The sequence below is a fragment of the Phyllobates terribilis genome, unplaced genomic scaffold (genome assembly GCF_046119375.1).
Source record: "Phyllobates terribilis strain yellow unplaced genomic scaffold, ASM4611937v1 Scaffold_2__4_contigs__length_985480577, whole genome shotgun sequence".
Taxonomy (NCBI): Eukaryota; Metazoa; Chordata; class Amphibia; order Anura; family Dendrobatidae; genus Phyllobates; species Phyllobates terribilis.
This window is the reverse complement of record NW_027362762.1, coordinates 737316730-737336963: the sequence shown is the minus strand read 5'-3', so window position 1 is coordinate 737336963 and position 20234 is coordinate 737316730. Positions and strand designations below refer to the sequence as shown.

The 20234-nt window shown below is 38.9% G+C and overlaps 1 protein-coding gene across 1 annotated transcript in view; it reads left to right on the top strand.

The window, feature by feature from the left end:
• The window catches only part of LOC141247610 (uncharacterized), an 85172-nt gene extending 65768 nt beyond the window's left edge, over positions 1–19404 (top strand). Inside the window, exons 3-4 of the mRNA XM_073669243.1 lie at positions 9224–9367; positions 14511–19404. Coding sequence (XP_073525344.1) covers positions 9224–9367; positions 14511–14772 — 406 coding nt within the window. The 3' untranslated portion in view covers positions 14773–19404. The remainder of the gene's footprint in view (positions 1–9223; positions 9368–14510) is intronic.
• Positions 19405–20234: the final 830 nt, after the last annotated feature.

The window sequence follows — 20234 nt, the reverse complement described above, 5'->3', positions numbered from 1 at the left end:
ACAGATTGAGCTGTTGATATACAGTACGTGTGCCCACGATCAGGAATTATAGCGTTTTGGATGCAGCGTATTTTCGCTGCATCTAAAATGCTGCATTCTACATTACAAGCACAGTGGATGGGATTTATAGAAATCCCATACCCGCTGTGCTTCTATTTAACACTTCGGAAACTCGCCTGCTGTGTGAGTTTCCGGCCACAGCACATAAATATCTGTAGCAAAAACGCTTGTTTCCTGTGCGTATTTTCCCCAATAGACTGTCATTAGATGAGGTAAATCCGCACAGTTCCAAAACACATGCATTTCATGTAGAATGCAGCATTTTGGACACAGCGAAAATATGCTGCATCCAAACTGCTACTATTCCTGATCAAGGACACATATTGTTATAGTTATTAGTAGGATCATTACTCCAATTATACCTGTTATACATATGGAGAACGTTGGGAAGTGGTAACTGGTATAGTTCTTTACTGCATAAAATATAGTTTGTTTTTTCCTAATGGCTTTACTCATGCTGTTCTGTACAAATATAATTGCCTGGACAACTAAAAAATGAGATTTTACATCCATTCATGGAATGTTTAAAGGAATCTGTCAGCAGAACTTCATCCTAAAGCTTTAAAGCTTTTTATACATGTGCATATAGCTTTTTCAAAGACATGTCCAGCAACACCTTAAACTAGACAGCACGTTCCTCCATTACTGAGAAATTAGTGGTTGAATTGATATAAAAATGAGACTGTCGATCTGAAGCCTCTGTCATTCCAGCTTTATTCCCCGCCCAGTGCCACCGTCTTCTGCATGACAGACTGCTCCTATGGCCACAGCCCCACTATCAGTATTTGGTCAGTATTTTTTTTTCAGGAGTGAGAGCCAAAACCAGGAGAGGAACAATCACAGAAAAGGTATCATAGAAACAAGTCAACAATTCTGCATTTATCACCCACTCCTAGTTTTGGCTCCCAGTCCTGAGAAAAAACACTGACCGAATACTGACCAAATACTGATAGTGGGGTGGTGGCCTATGCCTGAAATCACACACAAGCACAAGCAGGAGGAGGCGGCGCTGAATGGTGAAGAGAGCTGGAATGAAAGAGGCTTCAGATCTACAATTGCTCTTCAGCCTCATTCACATATCAACTCAAACGCTGATTTCACACTAACAGAAGAAGAGACTGGCCATGTAAGGGTATGGCTGGACTTGTATTTGAAACAGTTACATGTGTATATAAATAGTTCTTTTAAATGCTTTGCATTTTACAAGACTTGAAGCTAATTAAAAACACTCAAAGGACTGAACATATGAGCTGCAAGTCATTTTTCAATAGAAAAAAGTAGGATGAGTCTTTCAAGCCATTTTTGAACAATTTTTCAGGCACTTTTGGAGCCTCAAAATACACTGTGCGTACATACATTTACAGAGTTACACTCATTGGGGTTATAACGTTGAATAAACTAGCAACTCATCTCTCTAAATAGAAAGACAAACAGGGACTTTAAAATAAAGGATTTCTTCATTCTCATATAAAATATCTGGAAATTCAATAATACATGTTATTCACAGAAAAAAGAGGCAAAGTGGTGGTCAAGTTTGATATTTCTCACCATTCTACGATATTCATTTGTAAAGCCAATTCTTCTTACTCCAAATGATACTCTTTCAAGTCAGTATATTTTACACAGATGCTTCCCTGCCGCTATCAAGCTGCACGTGCGATGATGAGCCCATTTTTGGCATTTGTCAGCAGCGGATGTATGGAGCAAGCTCAGGAGATGAGTCTGCTTAACTTCCCGCAGATGATAGCGGTGTTATTCAGCTGTGTTATTCATGTGATGACTGAATAAAGTTGACATTTTTATTCATGTAAGAGAGGTGAGGGCCACTTTCCACAGCCTTTGTTTTCTATTCAACTTATGCTAAGCACTATCCTTCTCAAGCAGAGCACTGCAAGATCTGATTTATCCCGAACTTTATGCTGAATTCCACTTCCTGAATTTTTTGTCATGTACGTGTGACAGCGTTTTTTTGTTTTCTTTTTTTTTCCTTCATAAAATTAATTAACCTGATTGGTAAAAACTGTAAAGAGAAAAAAAATTGAAACACCATAGTTGCGTTTTTAAGTCAAAGCAAGTCTGTAAAAAATGCAACGAAAAGTGAATGTAGCATATATCCAAAAATGCTATCAATAAAAAAAGTCAGCTTACCAAGAAAAAACAAGCCCCCACAAAGCTTCATTGACCAAAAAAAGGAAAAAATATGGGTCTTGGAAAATGGTGACACAAGCTTTTATCAAGTTTGGTATCGCCATAATCATACTGACCTTGTGTGTTATAGTGACAGGTCAAGTTTATAGCACAATTAATACCGTAAAAACAAAATCCAAAAAGCAATTGTGGAAATGCATTTTTTTTTTACTGAAAAATCGTTAGGTATTTGAGGAGTTAAGACCAATCATTCTCAAGTACTTGCAGATTTGCTCAATGCTTACTTACAAATGGAGTTAGATGGCTGTATTAATGGCTGTACGTTACACTGGTGTTCACTGCCAAAGCCGGAAAGGTAAAACTACATTGAATAAAAACGTCTACACACCATTGTTTGAATGACAGATTTTTGTCATGTAAAAATCATACCAAGTAAAATCATAGCAGACCTTTTTCCACCTTAAGACTAAGGCTGCGTGCCCACGATGCGTTTTTCATGCGTTTCCGCTGCGGAATATCCGCAGCGGAAACGCATCAAAAACGCATGGTATTCCGCAATGTCAATGCACATGCTGCGGATTTTTCGCAGCGTTTCTGCAGCGCTCATAAATCCGCAGCATGTTCATTAATTTTGCGGAACCGCAGCGGAATTGCCGTCATTGACTTGCATTGAGACGCATATAATCCGTGACTGTACATTTGTACTCACGGATTATATGCGTTTCAATGTGCGTATGGTACTCAAGTCTGGAGGAGAGGAGACTCTCATCCAGACCTGGGTGCCATTGTACCTGTAAAAAAAAGAATAAAATAATAAATAAAGTTTATATTCACCTGTCCGGCGGCCCCTGCAGCGCTTATCTTCCAGGACCTGAGATGACGTCGCGGTCATGTGACCACAGGCTGTCTCGCGAGATGCCGGCAACTGGGAAGGAGCGTGACAACACACGCGGCAGCACACACAGCGGGGGATCAGTAAGTATTGCTTTATTTTTTACGGTCACTATATAAATCCATGCTGTTTGCATGGATTTATATAGTGTGACCTAGTTGTCAAGCACTTTCCAAGTGATGCTATCGCCTGGAAAGTACTTGTAGTCCGCATGCGTAAACGCATGCATAAACACATGTGAATACGCATGTGAATACGCGTGTATTCTGCAGAAAAAAGCATGCACAATCTGCATGCGTTTTTTCTGGCAAGGGAGATGCAGAAACGCTGCAGAAATTTTCTGCTTCATTTCTGCATCGTGGGCACATAGCCTAAGTGCCCATGATGCAGAAATGCTGCGGACTTTTCCCACATCTCCCTGGCAGGAAAAACGCATGTGGATTTTACATGCGTTTTTCCTGCCAGGTAGAAGCGTTTGTCAAGCCTTTTTGGATGCATTTCTGCATGCGGGTTATCAAGCGCTTTCCAAGCGATTTTAGCATCACTTGGAAAAGTGATTGACTACTTGGTCACACTATATAAATCCATGCAACCGGCATGGATTTATATAGTGTGACCAAGTTAATAGTTAAAAAAAAAGAATAAAAATGGTAAAAAATAAACATTATACTTGCCTTCCGATGGCCCCCGGTCTCCTGTACGATGCGTCCGGTCTCTTGTACGGCTCGCAATGGTCTTAAAGGACCTTCGGTGACATCATTTAGTCATGTGACAGGTCACGCGACCACCGATGTCAGCGGTCGCGTGACCTGTCACATGACTAAATTACGTCACCGCAGGTCCTTTTATACCATCGCGAGCCGTACAAGAGACCGGATGCATCGTACAGGAGACCGGGGGACATCGGAAGGTAAGTATAATGTTTATTTTTTATTTTAAATTCTTTTTTTTTTACAGGTACTATGGTACCTGGGTCTGGAGGAGTCTCCTCTTCTCCAGACTCGGGTACCATCCGCACGTTGAATCGCTTAATATCCGCATGTGCACATGTAGTCATGCGGATATTAAGCGATTCAATCCAAGTCAATGGCGGCAATTACGCTGCGTGTCCACAAAATTAATGGACATGCTGAGTATTTTTCCGCAATGATAATTCGCAGCAGAAATTTCCGCAGCATGTGCACAGCACATGCGGATTATCATTGGGGACCAAGGGCCACGTATTACCAAGCGTTTTTTAAGCGTTTTCGCTGCGGAAATTCCGCGGCAAAAACGCTTGAAAAAGCATAGTGGGCCTTAATGTCACATATAATCTGTACAAATCCATTGAGAAACAAGCTGAAATCATTTTGAGGGAGAAAATAAAAACAACAAAATAAAAATAATGTGGTTGCATAAGTGTGAACAACCTTTGAGATGTGCTTGTACTCAGAATTAGCCAAACATGTATAAACTCAATGCATAGTAGTCAGTACAAAGCTGCCATCATTTATTGTGATTCTGATTAACCCCATATAAAGTTTAGCTGTTCTATTTGGATTTTCCTGATATTTTCTTAGTTGCATTTTACAGCAAAATCCATGGTACATAAACAGCTTAAAACACAGCAAAGGGATATTATTATAGAAAGTTATCAGGAGAAGGGAACAATTTTTTTTCCAAGGCATTAGATATGCCATGGAACACTGTGAAGAAAGTCATCAAGAAGTGCTTTAAATTTGGTAAAACAGTGAGAATACCTAGAACTGAACATCCCTCAAAACGGTATGTCAAGGCAAGAACAAAATTTGTCCAGGAAACTGCCTACAGCAACATTAAATAAGCTGGAGAAATTTTTGGTAAGTACTAGAATGTGACAACAATCTCCCTTATTCTTCATATGTCTAGCCTGTGGGGTAGGGTGGCAAGACGTAAGCTTTTTTTTTTTTTAAAAGAACCATCCAAGCTCGGCTATGTTTTGCCAAAAACGACATCATGTCTGTTAAAAGCATGTGGGAAAAGGTGTTGTAGTCTGATGACATCAAGATTGAACATTTTGTGCATAATATCAAAAGGTATGGTACAGGCATTAGTCAAGATGGAGGGAATTGAGAACAGTTCCAAATATCAGTTAATTTTTAAACAAAACCTTCAGGACCCAGCTAAAAAGCTGAAGAGGCGCTTCACCATTCAACACAACGACCCTAAGCATAACTCCAAATCAACAAAGGTATGGCTTTGCCTGAAAAATATCAACATTTTGGAATGGCTCAGCCAGAGCATGAACCTAAATCCAATTGAAAATCTGTTGGTTGACCTGAAGAGGACTGTACACAGGAGATGCCCTCACAATCTGACAGACTCGAGAACTACTGCAAAGAAGAGAGGACAAAGATTGCCACTCCTAGATGTGCCATGCTAATAAACTCCTAGCCAAATAGATAAAATGCTGTCATAAATTCAAAGGATACTTAAACAAAGTATTAGTTTAAGGGTGTGCATAAATAAGAAACCACGTTATTTTAATTCTTTCTTTTTCTTTTTCTACCAGAAAAGATTTAAGTTTATTTTTTAATTGAATTGAACAAATTAGGAGCAAAATGTACTTCTTCTCGACCGGTCAATTTTCCATTTTTGCGCTTGTATTTTTTCTTCCAAAAGCCATAAATTTTCTTTATTTTTCCATTAACATTGTCGTATGAATGCTATTATTTGCAGAACGGGTTGTTCTGTACTGGAATCAAGTCAAAAATTCCAAGTGTTGTGAAATTGCAAAAAAAGAGCATTTTCACAATTGTTTTTTTGGTATAGTTTTTATATTATACATTAAAAATGACTTGCCAGTATGATTCTCCATGTCAGTATGTTTACGGCAATACCAAAGATGCATAGTTTGTTTTTTACTCAAGTGGAGAAAAAATTCATAATTTACATGTTCAGAATTTTCGCCATTTTCCAAAACTCAAACATTAATATTTTTATTTGATTCATATTTTTCAAAACACTCTTTTTCTACTTTTTATTGTATTTTGTAGAAGGACTTGAACTTGCGATCGCTTATGCCATATACAGAAATACTAGAATATTGTTGTATGTAGGATAAAGTACGGTCTCCACAGGCTGGTTTTCATAAGAGTACTGTTTTGACAGGCACAGGGTCTTCGGCAGACCCCTGGCCATCATGGCAACCTATCGCCATCCGGACTGCATGCTGTAAATGTTGTTGCCACAGATTGACACCGGCATTTAACAGATTAACAGCCATGGGCGGAGCTCCTCTCCACTTGTGACTGTTAGAGCCAGATAATGGCTGAATAATATTGCAATCATTTGCCAGCAAAGATGCAGGCTAATAGATATGTAACCGACATGTGACAAACCATTGTGTCTTATGTCTGTAAGGAGTTAAGGATGGAAAAAGTTCTGAAATGATTCTTCTTGTCATGATTTTTTTACATAGCATTTTAATAGGAGTGTGTAGATTTTTTATATCTAGTAGTTGGACTTTTTATCTCCTAGAATAGTTCTTGCATAAAGCGACAAGTTCCAATCTTGTAAATTTTACAAATATAATAGGACAGTTATTTTTTAAGTAATCCACACAATGTTTTCTGGATAAGGCATTTGGGCTGTACTAACAAATATAATGGAGTGGTGACAAAAATGACCATCATCTTGGCTTTGTTACAGTGTGAAAAGCCTTTCATAGACTGACCGTAGCTCCAAAATATTTTAAATCTGCTACTTTTATTACGAAGATGTTGTATTTTCAAGTGCTTCACCCAATTTCCTGGTTCTGTAGCCACATGGTTTATCAATGATTTTTCTCAAGCAATAAGCAGCTCAAAAAATAATGTGCCTTGTGACTCCACAGAAACAGTTTTTTGGTACGTTGTTATATGGATAAAAATTAATGAAGAATCCATTTCCTTTAAGTTGGACATATTCATTAGTTAGTTCTAGTTAGTTCTCCTTTACTAAATGTACATTTTATTTTATGGCTGAATGTGATCAGTGAAAAAGGTGAAGCTGGTTAACAAGGTTCCATTTTTGTTGTCCTCATAGATATTAGAGTTATCTGCATTTACATTTGTTACAAAATAATTTGTTAAAAGGGTTGTCTACTACAGGACAACCGCTTATTAACAACTTTAGGGTGCTGCATAAATTTAAAAAAAAATCTATTTACCTCTTGTATTTAACCCAACGCTCTCAGTCCTGTGTCCCTCGCCAGTTTTCCAACATAAACAATTGGTGGATGTTATATAGTGTGTGGTAAAGCAACAAGGTCGCCTGTATGCAGAGGTAAACAAGGGATACTGTCTCTTTAAATTTTCAGGTTAGTTTATTTAGCAGTCATAAACAAAACAAAACAAAATTCAAAACTTGCAGCACAGTCTGTATCTCGGCCAAAGTCTGTCCACTCACAATTAGCCACATACAGGTTCAGCACAGTCCATGTTAGCGCCTTTCTGGAGCAAGATTTCCTCAGGTACTGAACACTTCTGAATGTCAGGGCTGGCTATTTAAAGCCCAGACATTCCCCTGTTTGAATGTATGGCGGATAACGTCCCTCCCTGCACCTCATTATCCACTGAAAACATTCCCTTGTAAATGTGGTTCTATTAACTCTCTCTGAACCTATTGTGCAGGAGAACTTGCATGATTTCACATCACTGAGGCTAAGAGTCTTAGCGACACATACCTCCCTTCCGACACACTACCAGTGATTTTGTCACAAGTGTAAAATACTATCTACATAGTTGCCATACTTAAACTTTTTAACATGCCAGCCTCCTGCTGATCTGCAGGAAGGTAAAATCAAATTAAGAGTAGTATGCAATAGAAAAGGGTAGAACTGTAAGGCCACTGTGCTGGCCAGTGGAGTGAACTTGGCAGAGAATAGTTAACTAAACAGGTCAAAACCAAAGACTGCAGGTACAATACAAAATCAGCAGGGAAAAACTGTAGTTAGGAATTAAGCAGTGGCCAGATACCAAGTGGTTAGATAAAGCGAGGTCAAAGTAGCTGATTTCTGAGCCAAAATGGAAAGGGAGCAAATATAGTGAGGTAAAAAGAAGGGTCAGAATCAGGATAAGAGCAACTGGTGCCTGAGGAGAATATCAAGAAATAACCAGCAACTTCAACCATTATACTGTGATTTTAATGACGTTATCTGATACTTTGGCTTTTTTGTATGGTGCTAAGAACTTACTGGCAATTAGTTGCTAACAACCTGCCTGTTCTGCCTGGCGATGATCTTTGCCAGCTCAGGCAGTGACTCTCCTGCTTCCTTTGACCTCTCATCAATAGAGTTGGTCTTTGTCGTCTGGTCTGCTCTGTCGAGAGGGCCTCAATACGAACATTATGCTGATTGATAGCCACTTCTGCACAGTTAGGCAGTGGGAAATCGACTGTCAATCAGCCTGACAATGGCAGTGAAGCCACATCAACAGAGTAAAGCGGAAGAGAAAAAGCTGCACTGTCGATGTGATTTCACCAGATGAAGGAAAATCACTGGCATGCGCGGTCCACCAGGCATAACAGGCCGGTAAGTTCTTAGTCCCATATGAAAAAACATGCTACGTCCCAGTAGGGAGTGGTACTGCCCCATTGGCCTCAGCAGATGGCTGATTACTCCCGAGTTGCTGGACAGCACACATACCGATAGAGCCCGACTAGGCAATACCACAGGTCCCAACCACATCAGTATGTCTGACTGGGCAGAACACGTGCCACCCATATATATTGGTTCTGACGTATCACCCATTACCGGCATGACCTGTAGAGTGAATATGGTGGCAGCAGGCAGCGAGAGGTAATGTTCCTACCTGTGACAGGTCCAGTTAGGGATTTGAGAAGAACAGTAAAAATAAATATTTTCTGACCTCTAGTAGCAATGATACCTTTAATACAAATGAAAAAGTAGTAAACTAACATTATTAGGCTACAATTTTTATTATCACATACTGTATATGATAAGGTTACATTCTGTTTATGGCCTTGTGATTTCCTTTTATCATGCTAAGAATGTGTCTAAGCAATTTACATAGCATCACCTCTGCTTTATAGCGTAAAATCACAGAATAGTAATGTGAATGATACTTTCTCTTTAATCATTTCACTTTCTGTTATTTGTTTTAGAGAGAGATCAGTTGCAGAGACTCAGCTAATGCATGATACAGGAAAGATGATTGAAGAAATAAATCGGCAAAGATGGTTACAGAGTTTACTGGAGATCATTCACAACCCAGGCCGAAGAACGCTTTCTGTTTTGACACACAATAAGTAAATTAAACATCTAGAAACAATCTAAATCTTGAAAATCTGTGATAACAGTATATGAACAGAATTTGCGTCAAATGAGTTACACAGCAAAATATTAGATAAACATACTGTAAAAGAAAATACTGAGTGATGCAGACAAAATAAACAGAGTAGCAATCTATAAGACAAAAGTAGTGACTACAAAAGTTCAATGAATGGAGTAAGAAGGTCGATATGTTAAGTAGAGAAAAAATTGGAATATAAGTTGTGCGACTCCTTAAGCCAGGATATACATTTCTCGAAAGAGGTAGTGATCGCTTGTGAGTTAAAATAATTATAAATTAACAGATAAACTGAGGCAGGGAAAATAAAAAAAGAGAAAGCACGAAAAAAAAAATCAGATAAGAGAAATGCGATTAGATTAGTAGAGACAGTTGCCATTGGCAGAAGAAGAATGTGTGTAAATTCTAAAAAAAAAACATAAGATGGGCAATATTGGATTGGGTTTTCAAGGTTAATGAGAGGAGTTTTGAACTGGATCCTTTGCGTAATGAGCAGCCAGTGGATGGACTGACGAAGAACGTAGAGTTAGAGAATAGTGAGTTGAGGTTATTGAGCAGTGCTTAATATATTCACAACTTACCTTATGATGAATAGACACCCGTAAACTATCTCACTGTTTAACTCTCTCTTTGCAGTCTTAAGATGCACCACTTCACCCCCCAGCCTATTTTTACCTTCCTGACCAGGCCAATTTTTTCAATTCTCACCAGTGTCACTTTATGTGGAAATAACTCTGGAACACTTCAATGTAGCCCAGTGATTCTGAGAATGTTTTATTCGTGACATGTTGTACTTCATGTTAGTGGTAAATGTTGGTCGATATGATTTTTCGTTTATTTATAAAAATATGAAAATTTGCCAAAAAGTTTTAATTTTGCAATTTTTATGCCCTTAAACCAGATAGTTATACCGCTCAAAATAGTTAATGAATAACATTTACCACATGTCCTTCACATCAGCATCATTTCTGAAATATTTTTTTTTTGTTAGGAAGTTAGAAGGGTTAAAAGTTTATGAGCAATTTCTCATTTTTCCAACAAAATTTACAAAAAAATATTTTTTTACGGACCACATCCCATTTGAAGTGACATTGAGGGGCCTATGTGACAGAAAATACCCAAAAGTGACACCATTTTGAAATCTACACCCATCAAACTGCTCAAAACCACATTCAATAAGTTTATAAACCCTTTGGAGGCTTCACCGGAATTAAAGCAATGTGGAAATAAAAAATGAAAATTTTACTTTTTACTACAAAATATTGCTTTAGCCAAAATTTTCCATTTTCAGAAGAGTAACACGAGAAAATGTACAGCACAATTTGTTGTGCAGTTTCTCCTGAATACACCGATACCCCATATGTAGTGGAAAACTACTATTTGGGCACATGGCAAGGCTCAGAAGGGAAGGAGCACCATTCAACTTTTGGAGCGCAAAAGTGTCTCGAATATATAGCAGACGCCATGTTGCATTAGCACAGCCCCCCTCAAGTGACCCCATTTTGGAAATTATAACCCTCAGGGAACTTATCTAGAAGTGTGGGGAGCACCTTGAGGCTTCACAGAATTTTATAATGGTGAAAATGAAAAAATAAATTTTTCCCACAAAAATGTTGCTTTAGCTCTAAACTTGTGCGATTTCTTCTGAGTACCCGATACCCAATATGTGGTGGAAAACTACTTTTTAGGTACACGGCAGGGCTTGGAAGGTAAGGAGCACCAATTGAATTCTGGAGCACAATTCTGTCTGGAATAGATTGCAGATGCCATGTCACATTTGACGAGCCCCTGACATGCCAAAACAGCAGAAACCACCACAAGTGACCCCATTTTGGAAACAACACCTCTTGAGGAATTCATCTAGGGGTGTAGGGGATAATAGAAAAAAATAAATGGTCCAATTTGTTATGAAATTTCTCTGGAGTACTCAAATACCCCATTTATGGTTGAAAACTACTTTTGAGAATTTTATACCATTGGGCGGTGAAGAAAGAATACTAATATTTTTACCACTAAAATGTTGTTTTAGCCCCAAGTTTTTAATTTTTATAAAGGCTAATAGGAAAAAATGGTCATCACAGTTAGTTGTGCAATTTCTTCTGAGGTCGCCAATACCGTACATCAAATTAGGATCTACTTTTTAGGCACAGTGGAAAGTTCAAAAGGGGAGGAACGCCATACTGTAGAGCAGATTTTGCTGTTATGATTTGCTGGTGCCATGACCCACTGGAAGAGCCTCTGAGGTGCCAGAAAAGCAAAATCCCTCCATAAGTGACCCCATTAACAAACTACACCTCTCAATGAATTCATCTAAGGGTGCAGTGGTTATGTTGACACCATGCGTGTGTCACAGCATTTCATACCATTAGGTGGTGAAGAAAAAAAATAAAAATTTTACCACAAAGATTTTGTTTTAGCCCCAGATTATAAATTTTCACACAGGGAAATAGCTAAAAATGGCACTAACATTTGTCACACAATTTCTGCTGAACGTGGCAATACCCCATATGTGGCTGTACATTACTGCTTAGCCACACGGTGAGACTCGGGAGGGAAGGAGCGCTATTTGACTCTCACAGAAAAAAATAATTACACAAGTATGCAAAATTTGGGTTTATGAAAATTGTTTCAAATCCAATGACTGATCCTTATGTATTCTTATGCCTTGATTTAAAAAACACTTCTATTTTTAACTATCACGTATGGATTTTTCACAAGAATGTACACAATATTATATATAAAATGTAGAACATTCATTCTGCAATTTTATTGGAAATTAATTATTGCGCCTTTTTCTTTTCTCTTCAAAGCTTCTCTTGATACCTTTTCTCTTTTAGAAGGCCTGTGGATCAGCTCTGTGAAGCATCCAGCAGTAGTCCCCTATCATGTTCACGTTCTATCTGCCTTGGTATCGTTGTTTCATCTCCTTGATTTCCTGATCAAATCTTTCTCATTGCTCTTCGCTAACAGCACCAAGGTTTTCAGAAAAGTAGTCCAAATGGGAATGTAAAAAATGTAACTTCAAATTATTCATACAACCCAAGGCTTTGAAACGTTTCAGTATGTTTTTCACAATGGACTTAAATTTTGGATCTTTGTTGTTAACTAAAAATTTGCTCACTACTTCTTTAAAAGAACCCCAAGCCCTTTTCTCAACAGCTCTCATTTTTGTTTTGAACACGTCGTCCTTCTTGAGTTTCCTTATATCCAGACCCACAAAAATGCCTTCATTTAGTTTTGCTTCGGACAGTCCCTGAAACTTGGTACACAGTTACTTTAAAGTCTCTCCTTCCGTAGGTAGAGCTTTCACAAACTGCTTCATCAGTCCAAGCTTAATGTGGCATGATGGCAGGTGAACTTTAGTGAGATCAACTAAACTTTCCACAACTACGTTCGAGTCCAGGTTGCAAAGATGTTCTCGTTGGCCAACTTTTTTGGCTCTAGTGATGAGTCCTATTCCGGCTTTCCCATTCACACAAAAAGCATGGGTACTTTGTGTATCCTCCTTGCTGCCCAAGGAGCAAAGAGAGAACTTTCAGATCACCACATATTGACCATCCTTGATCCTCTTAGTTATGTTTCTTGAGAATAAAGTCTAAATTCTCATAACTTTTCTTCAAGTGCACAGAATGCCCTACAGGCACTGAAACTTACTTGCTGCCATTGTGCAGTAGTACAGCTTTCAGACTATTTTTAGATTAATCAATAAAGAGTCTCCACTCGCTCACATTGTACTCAATGTTAATTTTTCAAACAGCCCAGGAACATTACTGCAGTACACTAGAGCACTGTCTTGAGAAAAGTATGGAAGGAATTCCTTTTCTCTGCTTCTGTACCATGAAAAAACATTTCTAACCAATCTAATAACACGAAAATCATCCACCAAGGGTCATGCAAAGGGGTCATAGTATTGTGCAAGAAAAAGCCTATGGAGTCAGTGTTTGTGAAAAAACTGTACGTGATGGAATTTTTTCGATATTTTTCAGCTATAGAAAGTACATAAAAATCACCTCATACTTTTCAAACAATTTTACCCTTGTAGATCTGTGTTATCGCAGAATAGTTTGTGGACTCCATCTAGATAGCCCCTAAGTGCCAGAAAAAAAGATTACCCATCAAGTGATCCCATTTTAGAAATTACACTACTTGCAGTAAGGCTCAGCTCACATTTATCCTGCGCTCTATGCTGATCCCCTCCATTGGGGGTTTCCATCTAAATCTCTGAATGACATAATTCAGATGAAACCCCTGAGTCATACATTCACTATAATGAGGCAGCAGAGTTACTATAGACTCCATCTGATCTCTGTTCAGCGGTGTCCTTCTTTTCAGACGTACACAAAAGTGTGGATGACACACTTTTATGTATGCTTAAAAAGACGGACACAGTGTCTCTATCTGCCTCATTGTATGGAATCTTCCACTGGGGCTCTGTCTGAATAGCATATTTCACAGATTTACAAGGAAACCCCGATTTAAGCGCTCAGCGTAGAGTGCAGGATAACTTTGCACCGAGTCTTACTGGGATCTTTGGGAGGCAGAATGAACAAATCAACAGCAGGTGAAGATGTGGTTTTATTTATTTTTAACACTGTTCACCATGCAGTATAAGCGATTAGACAACTTTATTCTTCAGGTCGATTTGGATGGTAATGGAATAAGACTGTAGCTCCAGGGGGCTTCTTTAACAATGTAGGGGTAATCAAATAGTTGAAAAACAATATAAGAATGTTGCCAGATCAGGATTTAAGGCTAATTTAAAGATTACCTGTGCCAATGCTGAGAAATAAGCTTTGAAGGCACATGCAAATTAACCTGTAAAGGCATCAAGGTCCTGAATATGTGATTGGAACCATCTTTCATTTCAGTACTGCAAGACAAAGGCTGGTTTTGTGTGTTATTACTAAAGGGATATAGGCTATTGGGAACAGGATGATTTGGCAAGATGCAAGAAACTGACACAGTGCCAGTCTAATCAAACTTAGGAAAGATATATGTTATTTATAAAAATATAAACTTTATATATCCAGATAAATCTTAATTTACATCTTAATTTAATATATTAGCTTAATGTGCCACAGTTATCATCTCTTGTCTTCTAGAGAGAGATCAGTTGCCGAGGCCCAGCTTATGCATGATAAAGGAAAGACTATTGAAGAAATAACTCGTCAGAGATGGCTACAAAGTTTACTAGGAGTGATTCACAACCCCGGCCGAAGAGAAGTACCATACCTGAGGAATTTACATAGTGAAGTACATGGAATAAGTACTGAGGAACAGCAGAGGCTGAGTGTGATGAAAAACAACAGAAATGTGCAATACAAATCCGAAATTTCTGCATATAGTAAAAAGATGACAGAATAAAAGTGACTAGAAATTAATTTGTCCGATTTGCCTAATATGCAGTCATTGTTCACCTTTATGATATGTCAATTTGAAGCTTGATGTTTGCTGCTGTGATTAACAGTATATTAGGTGGTGGCTTGAGTATATGGGATTCACTTAAACAGTTTAAAGAACATCACCTTTCTTTACTTGGCAAGACTTTAATAATTTTAGTCTTAATTCTGCATGTAAAAACGGCAACAAAAAGGTCAGATTTTATGAGAACATCCTATTAAAGGTGTAATCATTCACATTGTGCAGTCATAATGCAGTCTTTGACTGTACTACATTAATGTAACGAAAACATTGTGCTGCATTTACTGGCAATTTTATCAGTAGGGAGTCATATGGTAGTACACTAGTATAGTGAACAACTCATGCACTTTTAAGCCTTATTATAGTCTTGTAAAAAAGAGCTGTAATACAGTTGTGTACATTGTCTATTAAAGGATAACTCCCATCTTAAACATCTACTGTATGTCTGAAGACATGGATCCATCTTTTAAGACCTGCACCGATCTTCAGAATAGGGGTTCTCCAACCTCCACCTCACCTGTTAATCAAAAGGTGGCGATGCATGGGAGGCTTTCTCCATCCATTTCAACAAGAATTGCGAACAATCTAGTATGCTTGGAAGAAACAAGAAGAAAAATTCTTGCTATTTCTGACATGCAATGTAAATGTAATAGCTCATGTATTGTATTATACTCTCAAAAAATAACATTGTTGCAAATTATGTTTATTATTGCGTAGTTCCACAGTTGAATGTAATTTTAGGAATCATACAAAGATATAATGTACATAAAAATTTAAGTAACTTTTGTAAATTCATTTTTTACACTAGTCCTGAGTTACAATATGTTTGATTAATTACAGCTGCATTCCGATTTCTGTGTTTGGTTATTGGAGACAGTATACTGATGGTCAAGAAAAACACACTTAACAGCTCATCTTATTTTTATGATGCACACCTCACTGCTGCACTATGTATTGGGAGACTTAAAGGGAAGGTGCCGCGTTTTTACATTATGTAAAATAAATTAAAATGTTAAATTCCTTAATGTTATAACATATTTTCAAGTGCCCAGTATTTATAGTTTATTTTTTATTAATTTGTTTTGCAGCTACTGGAGGCTGCCATCTTGCTTTTCAGGAGTGTAAGAGTTACTACACTACACTCACATTCCTTCAAATACGGCAGCCCTGTCCATAGGCTTCAGCGTCGGATGCCGACCCTATCTGTAACATTGTAGCCACATTAGCTGTGAACTGGGCACGCCTCTGTGGGCTGCTCAATTCACAGCTGTAGGTGTGTCTAGGTGCCATTTCATTGTGGCCCAGAGCTTCCACACTGAGGACATGTAATTGGAAGCTTTTTACACACACACACATAAGCAACCCCAGCTCTGCTCTCATATTCTCCCATCCTCCACTGCCTGTGCAGTAAAGCTATGGACCCTCACCGCTGCACTGTTTAGTCTCCTTGGTCCTGGCCTCGCAGCTGCTCTCTTCTCCACTGCGTGCAGCTCTGCTCCTCAGGTCCACGTTGCTCCACAGTCCGTTGTCTTCCTTCTGCTTGCTCTTCTGTAAATATACTGAGATCCACTTCCTGTTTAGCAGCTGGTTGAGATTAGATCACAGTGCAGTCACCAAGAAAATGGTGGTGCATTGTCTCTAGTCTTTATTCTGCTTCCCCCACTTTTGGGTGTAGTATAACTCTTAAAAGAGGAGGGAAACATTGATGTCACAAGGACACTGCCCCAATTTTGCAACTAACGTAATGCAAGTAAGCATTACTGTAGCTGCTTGAGGTCTATACAGGAAGATGCTCCCCCTAGCTGCAAGTATAGGTAATCTTTTTTTTTTTAATAGATATTTTGCATGTTGCAGTGTTTGCAATCTATGCAAACACTGCATTACAAAGCTTAAATTAATATTATAATGTTATTTTCACAAAAAGAAAAAAAAATTGATGGCACCTTCCCTTTAAAGCACCTCCAACACTCAAGTGTTTTTCTTTTAATTTCAACTCTGAATTGGTATCACTAATGCCGGTTACCTGGGATTAGTAGAATATTTTCTACCTACTGTCTTTTGCTGTTCTCTGCGCCACTCCAATCCTGTTCTGCTAGTTGTGATCTGGTGGACTGCTGGATTGCTACAGTGTTTGCTGAGTGGACTGGAAATCACTTCTCAATGTAAGTCTAAGAGAGCCAGAAGGAGGCCAGCACGAGGTTCTCATAAACTTACACTGAGATCTTGTGACCGTTACCTCTGACTACCGGTCATTGAAAAGCAAGATGGTGGAACAGGACCAAAGTGGCGTCGATAACATGAATACAGCAGATGGTAGGTATATAAGGTAAAAATTAGCAGTAGAGTGCAATTCATTATAGCAGGAAAAGACACAATAAAAATGAGGAATACAGTCAGCAATTGTAGTTCAGGGATTTTAGCAAGAGCAGTGCAAAAATACAGAGATAAAAAGTCACCTGCATTTAGTCAGGCAGGTATTTCAATGTGGCTACAACCACCGCTCAGTACACTGAGAGCGGCGTCTGTAAGTAGGGCTCAAAAGGAAAAGAGTGCCATTTGACTTTTGGAGAGCAAAATTGGCTGGAATGGATAGCGGACGCCATGTCGTGTTTGCAGAGCCCTAGATGTGCCTGAACAGTGGAAACCCCACAAAAATTCCATTTTGGAATCTACACCCCTCAAGGAACTTATCTAGAGGTGCAGAGAGTACCTTGAACCCACAGGTACTTCACAGAATTTTACAATGTTGAGCTACAAAAATGAAATAAATTTTTCCTGCAAAAATTTTGGTTTTGCCCCAAATTTTTTTCTTTCACAAGGGTAACAGGAGAAAATAGATGGCATAATTTGTTGTGCAATTTTTTCTGAGTATTCTGATACCCCATACGTTGAGAAAAACTACTGTTTGGGCACACAACAGGGCACGGAAAAGAAGGAGCGCCCTTGACTTTTGGAGCTCAAAATTGGCTGGAATAGATAGTGGACGCCATGTCGCATTTGCAAAGCCCCTGATGTGCCTAAACAGTAGAAACCCAGCACAAGTGACCCCGTTTTGTAAATTACATCCCTTAAGGAACTAGAAGTGTAGTGAGCACACTAAACCCTCCAGGTGATTCACAGAATTTTATAATGTTGAACCGTGAAAATGAAAACATACATTTTTCCCACAAAAATGTTGCTTCAGCCCGAAATTTTTTATTTTCACAAGGGTAACAGAAGAAAATGGACCATACAATTTGTTGTGCAATTTGTCCAGAGTACACCAATATCCTATATGTGCTGTAAAACAACTGTGTGGGCACATGGTAGGATTCGGAAGGGAAGGAGTGCCAATTGAATTCGGGAGCGAAATTATGGGTAGAACAGGTGGCGGGCGCCATGTCACATTTGACAAACCCCTGACATGCCAAAACAGCAGAAACCTCCACAAGTGACCCTATTTTGGAAACTACACCTCTTGAGGAATTCATCTAGCGGTTTAGTGAGCATTTTTAACCCTTAAGCGATTCACCGAATTGTATAACACTGGGCTGAGTCAATGGAAAATTACCCTTTCATTTCCACTAAAATGTAACTTTGGCCTCATGTTATCAATTTTCAAAAATGATAATAGGAGAAAAAGGACCAAAATATGCTATGCAATTTCTCCTGAGTATAGCAATACACAAAATGTGGTCAAAAATTAATTTTGAGGCACAGTGCAAAGCTCAGAAGAAAAGCAGTACCATATTGGAGTGTACATTTTGCTGGAATGGTTTGAGGGTGCTATGTCACATTGGCAGAGCCTCTGAGGTGCCAGTACAGCAGAACCTCCCCATAAGTGACCTCATTTTACAAACAACACGTCTCACTGAATTCATCTAGGGGTGCAGTGATCATATAGATCATATGTGATCATATGATCATATGTGTCACAGAATTTTATACCATTGGGCAGTGAAGAAAAAAAAGTGATTTTACCACAAAAATGTTGTTGTAGCCCCAGACTTTGCATTGTCACAAGGGGAAATGGGTAAAAATGGCAAAAAAAATTATCACATAATTTTTGTTGAACGTGGCAATACCCAATATGTAGCTGTACTGTACTGCTTGGCCACACAGGGAAACTCGGCAAGGACTGAGCACTATTTGATTCTTGTAGACCAAATTATCGTAGAATAGTTTGCAGTCTCCATATACTCCATATACAGAGCCCCTAAGTGCTAGAAGAACAGAAATCCCCTCAAGTGACCCCATTTTGGAAATTACACCCCTCTGGGAATTTATCTACAGGTGCAGTGAAGATTTTGACTCCATGGGTGTTTGCCAGAAACAAGCAGCAGTGGATGTTGTGGAGTGAAAATTGCAGAGCTACCACTGTAGTGCCCGTACGTTGTAGTGCCCATACCTTGTAGTACCCATAATTTTTGCCCAGCTAGTGCTTATGTAAACATGGACCCCCGGAGTGCAGAATTCACTGGATTTCTTTTGGGGGATGAGGAGTCATTTTGCTTTTCTAGAGCTTTTATACTACGAGTAATGTGAAAGCCCCCTATATTTTCACTGACAGATGACGGACTTTAAAGCTTAAGGATATGTGCGCACGATCAGTGTTTGCTTGCAGAAATATCTCAGGCATTTCTGCAAGGTCCTGCATCTCTTGGCAGCAAAAATGCTGCGGAAATTCCACTCATTTTGGATGCATTTTTATTAGTGATGAGCGGGCACTTAATTGCTTGGGTGCTCGTTGCTCGGGTCGAGCAAATTGGAATGCTCGGGTACTGGACACGAGCAACGAGCCCAATATAAGTCCATGGGAAACTCAAGCATTTTTCCGGAGACCCCTCCCCCCCGCCCAGAGGTCTGCAGGGGGCCTAAAAATTGCCAACATCGATGGGAACTGTGCTCAAATGACATGGGAATAGCATGGGGAAGACCCCTGGAAGCATCTCTGACTCCCAGGTCACTGCTGTCAACAATGTTGTCAGAGTATCTCGCCACCTTAACGGACTCTCAATAAAACATACAAAAACGAAACCAAAATGGATTTTCCTGGAATAAATGTTAAGGAAGATCCTTTCCAAGGTAATGACTTGTACATAAGGCAAAATAAATAACCAAAAACAAAACTGCTTCTCCACACCTTGGGCTATGTTCACACGTAGAGTTTTTGATGCGTTTTTGCACGTTTGCATTGCTTTCAACGGTGAAAAATACATTTACCAGTAAATGTGATAGATGAAATTCAATAAAAGCCACCAAGGAACAGAGGGAGACAGTGTATGTCCCTCTGTTCCTTAGTGGCTTTTTCGGAATTTCTTTTGTATTTATACGAGCCATGTATGTTGATTACTACGTTGTTATGTATGGATGTTCTGAGGAAGGAGTCGGTGAACTCTGAAATGCGTAGACAATAAACCTACATT